General features: G+C 42.2%; 1 protein-coding gene across 1 annotated transcript; it reads right to left on the bottom strand.

Annotated features, from left to right (window-relative positions):
* Positions 1–5,915: 5,915 nt before the first annotated feature.
* LOC139643889 (histamine H3 receptor-like) lies at positions 5,916–9,772 on the bottom strand. The gene is made up of 3 exons (XM_071519182.1): positions 9,526–9,772; positions 9,061–9,227; positions 5,916–6,668 (listed from the first exon to the last, which is right to left on the bottom strand). Exons 1-3 carry the CDS (start codon positions 9,770–9,772, stop codon positions 5,916–5,918), a joined length of 1,167 nt encoding a protein of 388 aa, XP_071375283.1.
* Between the last annotated feature and the right edge of the window lie 469 nt (positions 9,773–10,241).

The following is a 10,241-nucleotide window of genomic DNA, read 5'->3' as shown; positions in this document are numbered from 1 at the left end:
TGTGATGAGGTGGAGGACAAGGGAAGAGTCTGACAGAGAGAGAGAAAGGGAGTGAGAGTATCAATAATGCAGAGTATATACAGCTAACTGTAAAAATGGAAAATACACTACGTGAGAGTAGGGTGAATTCTGGCCTAAGTTGCTTAAATATGGTATTGATTTGAGTTTCTTGACTGCTGAAACCAGCTTTAGTGTTTCAATACTCTCTGCTCTACTGTGTGTGCTACATCTATGCAGAAACACTAACACTAATTTATGTACTATTTAATGTATTCTTTTTCTTTCCACGTTTTAACATAAGCAGAAATCTGATTATATGAAAAATATTGTGAAATAATAATGCCCGCTGACATCTGCCATTGGTTTTAATGTTTTCATGCTTTGAGAAAAATGTGGAAGAAGCACAGTTCAAAATAGTTCTTCCTTTTGTTTTTATTTTTGTTTCTGTTTATTATGTTATAATATTATGTTATTATGTTTTTTGGGGGGGCCTGGGATGTGAGTTAAACACCTTGCCTCGTAATTCCAGTTTGTCATTTATTTTCCTCTCTTTTGCTTATTGGTGATGAACTAGGAAATGCTCCATAATGGAGTCCCATGGGAGATAAAGGGCCTCATTCTCCAACTATCCCCCCGCTCTCTCTCTCGCGCTCATCATCTCCTCTCTTCCTCCCGTCCTTTTCTTAATTTCATCCCTCTATCTTTACATTCTGGGCTTCCCCTTCACTCTTTCTCTGTCTTTCCTCACCCCTTACTATCATCCTCCCCTCATGTCTTTCGCTCTCTCGCGCTCTCCCTCTCCCACCACCCCTCCCTTGCATCTCTTGTATTGTAAACAGCTCACAAAAGCATGACAAGGTCTCTGCTCATGTTCCCCCTGCCTCCCTCTCTGTTCTCCCAGCTATTTGTTATTGTCTCTTCGCTATCGTGTGTTTGTCTCTATCACGCTTTCTTTATTCTGTTTTTTCCTCTGCGTCAGAAAAGCAAAAGTTAATTAAATATGGAACGAGATGGAGCAGCATCTCTTTAAACCATCATGTCATTAAAATGGCATCCCTGGGAGATCAGCTTAAAAGGAGTCGGAGAACAATGTCTTCTCAGTCAGATATTTATGGGCCTGGTTATGTAAACATGCTCCCTTTATTCTCTATGTATATTTCATGTAATTATCACTTTTTGTAGCGCTTCCCCCCTGAGACTTGTAGAGGCAAGAAGTTACTAGGGGAATGTCATTAGAAGAGACTATTGTTACGGCGCTGCTATGATACGGCACCGAGAAAAAGGCTACATTCCCGGTCTGGTGAAACCTTTTATCTATATTTGACTTTATCATATAAAAATCATCAATGTCTTGTTACAGTGTGTCTACAGCTGAGCCTCTGCCTAAAACTCATGGCCAATTCTCTGTACTTGACCATCTTTATTAAAGCTAAGGAACATATTCTGACAAGAGCATTGTGTTTTCTCATCTTTCCAGTCTGCATCAGATCTAGATGCCAGGAAATTCACAGACTCACAAAAAACACTAGATGCCTCTTGCTCAGCCTGCCCATGTATCCATCTTTTCAGGAAGCTGATGATCTGGAGTGAACTGGATTTCTTCAACAACAGAGGCCAGAGACTAGTGCTTGAAGCCCTGGGTGCCAGCTGACGGAAGCCGCTAATTAAGAGGGCTGGAGAGCCAGTGGGGTGCCTTATGAAACAGGGGCACCTGGGTTTCACTAGAGGAGGCCGGGTCTCCATCACAACTCATCTGTGTTGCAGAGGGAAGACAGTGGACTGCTCTAGCGCTATGCCACGTAGCACTCATTCACTCAAGCATAACGTCAAACACGGTTCACACAAAAGCCACCTCCCCCCCTCTCCCTCTCTCCCTCTCTCTCTCAGCTTGTTTTCCATTATGCAGGGAGATGTTATTGCATGGCATGATGAAATTGTATATGTCAAGGTGCATTTCATTCAAGCCAAATACACTTATACGCAGATGCAAAAAGATACGTTTGTGTACACTGCATACACACACGCGATGTGCACAATGCACACACAGATGCACGTGCACGCACAGCATGTGGGCTCCCACATGCATAACTTAATGCCCCTCTCCTTTCCATTGTTCGTTGAGTCTTCTTTGCTGTAGGGTCAAAATGTCTCGGAGTAATCTAACTAGCTCTGACTGCAGGGACAATATAAGGTCTGCCATGAGTTCTGTCCTTACTGCTCTACCCACCAGAGACAGATACAGCTCTCGACCACCGCTGAACCTGCCATAATGCTATCCAACCTGACCCCACAGATGCAGTAAACTTAAGTGAACCACAGTTTCGAAAGTCGACGGCAATAACCACTGCAGAATTGCTTTTAATCAACGTCTGAAATGAGGGTGACTTGAAGCGTCGCCCCATGCTGATTAAATGTAATTGTTTAATTGCCAAGTGCTGGGAACCCATCCTAAGAGGATTCCAATGGAATTATTTAATCTCCAGTCAGGAAGTACACTGCAGGAAAAAAGCACAGGGAAAACGGAAGAACGGAAAGGCAAAAATCAAGCAGAAATAGTCTTGTTTTTCTTTTTGAATATGTCCCTCATGAAATATTAACTGTGGTTTACATTTAGCCGGCTGAGAAAGTGAACAGCCCAGGCAGGGGAAAATGCACGCTAAGTGATGCTACAACTTAAAAAGAGGTCACACTTTTGACCTGTAGCTGCAGACCAGAGTGGTTTGGTCTTTCACTTTAGCATACCAGTTTTTCTCTCAGATGCCATGGGTGTGTATTGGTTTTCCCTTATAAAGTGTCCTGGTATTTGAACATGTCTAGGTTTGCTGTGTTATTCCTCATGCCAAAGACTACACTGGCTACATTTCACTAGTGTTGCCAAGCCTCTTATTGTGTGGACCGGAGGTGTTATCCGTTGGAATTTGAAAACAGAAGATTTTAGCATTAGGTCATTGTGGCTGAGTGCTGAAGGGAAACCTCTAAGAGTTTAACTATTGAAAGATTCTCATGGGGAAGTTATATAGGCCCTCTCCCCCCTCTGATCACTGGTTGAGCCTCTGCTAATGGGGGTCTATAAACTTAAGGGGCACAGGTGCACTCCATTTGAGGTCACAGCTTTCAGACACATTGCTTGTGGTCACAGACATCCAAACCCCCCATAAACACATTCACATACACAGACAGAATAGTTTTAGACATGCACACAGACACACACACATACACTTGTGTACATCAAATTATTAAGGTCTCACTGGTATTTCATCTATATTTTTCATAGTGCTGCTACCCCTCCTAGGCCAATTTAAGCTGGCGTGATTCCCAATACATTCAACAGCCAGTTGGCTTGGCTCACATGCCACGACATTTCAATCTATCAACAAAATCAATAGCAGTGCTCCTCCTAATATAACTGCACACGGAGCAGGCGTTCCTTACAGTGAGATGGCCCTTGCTGTTGCATTTAGATACACACGGAGTAAACACAGGCATGCCATTCTGCTGATAGATGCAGTTCTGCCCTCCCAAGGGAAATGTGCCTGCATCCCTCTGGTCAGAAGTGTGCTTCTGTCCCCCCACCAAGCCACGGGGGGAGAGGGGGTGGGAAGGGAGCAGAGGCCTGTTCCCTGCAGCTGTGCCCTTATTCCCAGCACCTGACCAGGGGCCCAGATGTGCACACGGGCAGCGGCAACAATTTGAGCAATGTAAGTCCCCTGTGGGACCCCAGGCACCTGCAAATGTAACCTCACTATCTAACATGATGGCGTAATTACAGGTCTAATAAGTCTGCATCTGGAAAGAACTCATTTAATCTATCAAAACAAACCTACCTAGGCAGTGGAACAATATCAAAATGGAATTGCACTCTCAGTATTTCCTCTGCACATCATACAAAAGGCATGAGTACCACTTGATCCAGAAGTGTTTTCCAAATCAGTGACCCAATTAGACATCAGGTAAACAATAACTACAGGGCAAATTGCTGCCATTTGCAGTGGAGAGCTGAATTAAATTTTGTGATATTATTTTTATTATTTACTGTGCATACAGGTCCTTAGCCAGTTAGGGAAATCCATTCATTTTTCTGAAAATGATTATGCTAAATTCTATTCACTTATAAAGAACACAATTATCGTATTTTTCTTTTAATACCTCTCTTCTGAGCCAAGAAAACAACTTGTAGGCCACTAGACAAATTTTTTCAGTTTCACAGACAGTTACAGAATATAACACACTTAAGGACAATAACAATGGCTAAAACATAGTACATAACTGTTTAAGTTTTTATGACAATTAAAAGTGACAAACTGTAACAGTGAAAAGACGCACTGTGAGTAAATCTACAGAAAGCACCATCCAATAGCAAGGCCTGCTGATGATTATGAGGCTATATTTATTCTATTATTACTCAAATCAGTCAGGGTCTTGGTGCAATATATATCTTGAATATGATCGATAATCCTAATACAAACAGCACAGGCAATATTTACTGCAAACCAAGGCCAATTTCGAGGAGTGACTTCACCCAATACTGCATTACAGCTTAATGCTCAAGCACTGTGAACACACAGAAAGCTATAAAGGTGAATGGTGACATCTAGTGGCAAGTAAACACACATACACCTGATTGATCACAAGTTTAAAAAAGAGAATTTGGCATTGTTTCTGAACAGGTTACTACTCTCTTACATAAAACCAATGACTTTCTCTAAAACGTGAATTAAAATAAAAAACAATACCACAGAAAGTAAGTATAGTTGCAAATTGATAGATAATTAATAGTTTAACATGAGTTGTAAAGGTAAAAATGAATGCTTCTTTATGTTTGCATTGTTTTTCAACATTACAGTAAACAAAACAGTTATTTCTTTCAAGTTACAATGGGACGATGAAATTGTCAAAAACTTACTTCATGTGTGAAGAAATTCAGTGCTTCAGTAGTCTATCTGTATACCACAACAATGTACCCAAAATAAAAAAAAAAAGCTCAGTTTTGTTTCTTTGATAACACACATTTCAGGACTTTACATTTATGCTTGTGACTACTAGGTGTTCATGAAACAGTAAAACTTTCTGACAGCAGAGGGTGATAGTGATCTGTTTTACTGTAGCTGTAGACCAGGATGTCAGTCTCCATCTTTTACTGTAACTGAACAAAGCCAAATTTTAAATGTCCCATATGTCTTACCAACATAATAGCTGCTTCACATAAAGTACTACACAACATGAGGAGTTAATGGATGTGTAGCCTGCATGGCACTTATTCAAGCCAAAGATGAATTCTGGTTAAGTTTACTTTTCTACAGTAGGCCTATATGTATCATAGCTAACTGATTGACAGCGTGCTACATGGGCCGAAGTGTGTGGCATTTAGTCAAGCAAAATTATGTATCTGGACCATGTTTCTACATACGGCCTGCCTGACAGGCCTAATTATTACAGTGTCTGCATGGTATTTATCCATAGTCCTGAAGAGATTGTTCTCTGACCTTTTTTTCCTCCCACCAGACACCTGGCACAGCTCTGGTGAACCTGTCCAGTTCATACAGTATGTGACCTACATAATATCTGTGAAGCTCCTATTGTTAAAAAAAAAACAACTCTACAATATTGATGATGTTATTTGGATTTTTTTTATCCCAATTATTTTTTTATATTATCATTTCTGGTTATGATGAATGTTTAGCACACACTTCAGATGTGGACACTTTAACTTGATTGAAATTAAATTACACAGTACCAACCTGATACATCCAAACAATCAAATGCACAATTTAAATATACTAATTATGGTCAATATGACAAACTGTAATGCACAGTCTAGCTCCAGCTGATGACTGTGGAACGTACGGATAAGATTATGAACAATTCCGTCCATAGTCTTTGCAAATTGTCTATCCCCGCCCACGGGCACCAGCTTGTCACTGGCCGGCATGAAGGTCAGCTGCGGGCGGAGTAGTATGCCGCTTGGGGCACAGAATCCTGCTAAAGGCCCTGCGGAAGCTACTGTGGCAAAGCGGGTACAGGAAGGGGTTAATAGCCGAGTTGAGCCACAGGAGCCAGAAGGTGACCTCGTACCAGTGGTGCTGGATGCACCGCCCTCTGCAGGCAGCGCGAATGATCATCAGTAGGGTGTATGGCGCCCAGCAGATGGCAAACACACACACTATGATGGCCAGGGACTTTGCAATTTTCTTATCCCTGGACAGACGGCTAGGCTGGGCAGCCCTGTTGGTTGAGGGATCTAGTTTGCCCAGACAGGGAGAGGAGGTCTGGGAGTGGATGGAGCCTCTTACAGCCAGTTTCATCCCCAACCCCCAGTTGTGGGAAAGGGGGATGCCTTCCCCCTGGGCAGAGGCTGGCTCGCTGAGTTGGAGGTGGGGTTGGGCCTCCCTGCTGTGGAGCCTCCTCCTGCGGATGCTGAGGTAAATGCTGAGGTTGAAGAAAGCCACGGAGATGAAAGGAGAGAAGAATTCCAGCATGGAGGCACTCAGCAGGAAATACCAAGTGTAATAGAACTCGGCAAAGCACTCATCCTTTGGCACACGACTGCTGCCCACCGCCAGCTCCCAGAATATGATGGCTGGGCCGTAAAGGACAAAGGCTAGCACCCAGACGGCAATCATCTTCATGATGGCTTGATGAGTCATACTCTGTCTGGCACGGTAACTTACCTGCAGAAAATAAAGATGTAAATCATGGTGTCTGTGGGGGAGTCTACCATTGTTATGTTATATAAATGTTTAGACAACTAAAAAACAATTATTCAGCAAACGTGGCCTATCTTTAGCCATGAAAGGTAGGCACTGTTCTTTGATTAACATTCTGTCTAATCTCAGTACATTCATCAGAGCAGGGCGGTGCAGTGAGAATGGAGGAGGATCTGTGTTCAAGCCCCCATTTTGACAAAAAGCATCCACCCTGCTGAATTGTCCTTGAGCAAGATACTGAAACCCTACCAGCTCGAAGGCACTGCTATAGCTGACCCTATGCTCTGAACTTTCTGTGGATGGGAGCAAGCAAAAGAGAATTTCCAAAAATACTATCAAATTATTAGCATTATAAACCATTTAAAAATATACAATATTCTTCTATTTACAGATATGTAATCATATGTTTGCAAAATCTCAAAAGTCTTTCATGGAGAGACAGAATTTATGAACCCACCGCGTCTCTGAAACCCTAACAGTGTGCTATTGAATGGGAAGTCAATGAGGTACCACTCATGACCACTTCTTCCCACTGATGACATCCCATGTTCCTGTCCACAACACTGTCCAGCAGGCAGCTTAGTTCAAAACCTACTCAGCGGTTCTGGATACAGTATATGTCTCTGTTATGAATGACAGAGGCTTAATGAGGTATCATGCAATAGAAAGGGATCAGTTGTCCTTATGAATCCAATCTGAATTTATATATTTCTTTATTAATACATACAGTGCAGTACATTCTATATAAAGTCACGGGTTGGTTAGGTTTCTCCTGATAAATGTGAGTTGATCATGTATGTCATTAGGAGACCTGGGTTGAGTCTTAGCGCATCCTTAAAATCAAACCTAATGCAATTATCTGAACCCTTCTCTTCTAATACTGTGTAGTTAGCATTTGTTAATGTGCTGTTGTCCCATTTTACTGCCAAATATATGCACCTAATCTGACTCAATCTTTTATTTTCAACTTTTGAGCTGCATCCTCAGACTGTTGCCCATGCTTTTTCTTTCAATGTTCAGAGAGAAATGCTTTTAGGAAAATGCTACTTGGCTGCCGGTGGCCTGTTTCTGCTATGATTGATCTCTCCAGGTTGGAGGGACCACGGCACGGAGGAGGATCTCTATGATCAAAGCTAGCTAATTAAAGAAGAGGCTCTCTCTCTCTCTCTCTGGTGTTATTTGTATTCATTGCTCTGATGTTAAGTGTTTGCTTGTGAAAGAAAACAGAACACTCTCTTTGTCTACTATGCCGAGACTCATCCCACCTTGGAGTTAACACACACATGTATAGGACACAGTGACCTGGCTTTTGCACAGACAAACACCAACAGATGGTTGAATGAGGCTAGCAGCTGCAGAGGTTGGAAATCTATGCTAACTTCTAGATGAGCACTAACACAGGCAGAAATGATAAAACTGATACTGTAGATTCTGTACAATTGTTAAGCAGTATCCCGATATTGCATGGTTTATTTATGGTTATCATAATTCAGGCCTATTGTTGGAATTATGTGATTCTGTTGAACTGGTAATTAAGAGTGAAACTGCATCATGGCTGCATTATTAAGATAAGGACAACAAAATACGCTGTTTAGTCATTAGGTTTTCTAGCCTATTAATTGTATTCCTGTTGGACCAGAACTTAGCTTGTTGCACTGTCTCGTAGCACCTTTGTCCTGTTGGACCAGAACTTAGCTCTATAGCACTTACTCTCGTTGTTCTCTCCTATCTAGAAACTTGCTTGTGTTGTATGCAAATCTCATGTGTAAGTCGCTTTGGATAAAAGCGTCTGCCAAATGTGAAATTGTAAATTGTAATTGTCCTTTTGCATTATATCTGGCTTTGGCATTTAAAATTAGGAAGGATATTAAAGCAGGTGGGAAACCAGCACTAGGCCCAGTCTGTCCTGAAGCTGAAATGTGACTTTTCTGTCTTCATCATGGGGGAAGGCTATAATTAGGGGTGGCACTGGGCCTGAATGGGTCAGGAATGATTAACCTCTGCAGATGGGCACATTTGGGACAATGAGATGGCACTGCCCCTACCAATGACCTGGGAGACTCACCCCTGAAAAACAAAGCAACAGACCACAAGCATTAACCAAGTGGTATAGCTACAAGGAAAAAGCCTCTTAAACTTTTGCCTTTGAAATCTAGCATTCAAATAAGCCAAAAATGTATTTTAGTCTACGTGGAGGGACTGAGAAGGGAAAATGATCCAGAGAAAGTTGAGGACGAACTCAAAAATGACTCAAGTCTACTTTCATTTGACCATGCTTTGATTTTCTTGGCATGTCACAGTCCTAATTCATTTTGATGGTGCATTCCAGATGAGAAGAAAAGGATGTCACACTCACCGCTCTGGTGACAGAGAGGAAGCGGTCGTAGCTGATGAGGACGATGTTGAAGACAGACGCAGAGCAGAGCAGGTAGTCCATGACCAGCCACAGCTTACACAGCCCCCGGCCCAGTGTCCACCTGCCTGTAAGGATGTAGGGGATGTAGACTGGGATGCAGAACGCCCCTAGGGAACCGGTTATTGGAAAGGGTTGAAGTGCCAATACATTTAAACTTGAGCACGTGCATTCAGGAAATCCATTTCTACACATCCAAATTCTACACTGAATTTTAAAAGAAAGAAGGAAGGAAGGATGAAGGAAGGAAGGAAGGAAGGAAGGAAGGAAGCACAGTGGCAGACAGTCATGAGTAAGAAGGGGGGGGACAGAAAGATAATAGGTAGATGAGATAGATAGATAGATAGATAGATAGATGACAGTACGTTATGAAAATATCATGACGGATGACAGAAATCTTAGACTTACCAACAAGAAAATCTGATATCGCCAAATTCAAGAAGTAGTAATTGCATTGTCTCCTCAAACTCTTGTCCACTTTGAAGGCCAACATGACCAATGCGTTGCCCAAAACTATCACAACAACCAAAGTCACCATCATCACCACCAAAATGACAAATATAGGTCCTGAAAATACGAAGTTGCTCTGGACTCTGGTTGAGTCGCTGTCAAAATAGTGCCCACTTGAGTTAGAATCAGTTTGATCTTCCGACATTGTCCTGATATGAGGTGGACGATGCCGTCGTTAAATCCTCAGTAGACCGATGCTGAAAAGGCAACAGGTGCCAAGCGAATGGACACCGCATCCAACAGCCCCATATATCATTTGAAAAGGTTCACTGTCCTATCCAGGCATTGAAAATGACCAACAATATCCAAGGATATCCAAGAGAGAGCGCACGACGCTGCTCGCCAAACGCAGCCAGGACATTTGATGAATTACGCTTTTACCAGCAGTGTTGGGAGGCAGGCTACTGCGTTACAGTATTGTGATTACTTCTCCCAAAGAGTTGTGCAACGAATTACTATTACAATTTCAGCTATGATATTACAGTTACCAATCGAAGAATAACTTTACTTATAACCCACTATAAGCTTGAAGATTATCCAAAAACTATTTCCCCATCTTCCCCTATATCGTCTCATGCTCGTCTGTCACGCTGAACTAGCTCAGATGATATGGA

This window comes from Centroberyx affinis, unplaced genomic scaffold (assembly GCF_046629955.1).
Source record: "Centroberyx affinis isolate AG114_WGS23_722 - 3 ecotype Tasmania unplaced genomic scaffold, CSIRO-AGI_Caff_v1 ptg000668l_1, whole genome shotgun sequence".
NCBI classification, from domain to species: Eukaryota; Metazoa; Chordata; class Actinopteri; order Beryciformes; family Berycidae; genus Centroberyx; species Centroberyx affinis.
Note: the sequence above shows the minus strand (reverse complement) of the source record. Positions and strands in the feature narration are given on the sequence as shown.

Coding starts and splice junctions, on each gene's coding strand:
- LOC139643889 (XM_071519182.1), bottom strand. CDS start 9,772: ATGTCGGAAGATCAAACTGATTCTAACTCAAGTGGGCACTATTTTGAC. Junction 9,228..9,525: donor GATATCAGATTTTCTTGTTG/GTAAGTCTAAGA, acceptor CCGGTTCCCTAG/GGGCGTTCTGCATCCCAGTC. Junction 6,669..9,060: donor TCCTCTCTGTCACCAGAGCG/GTGAGTGTGACA, acceptor TATTTTCTGCAG/GTAAGTTACCGTGCCAGACA.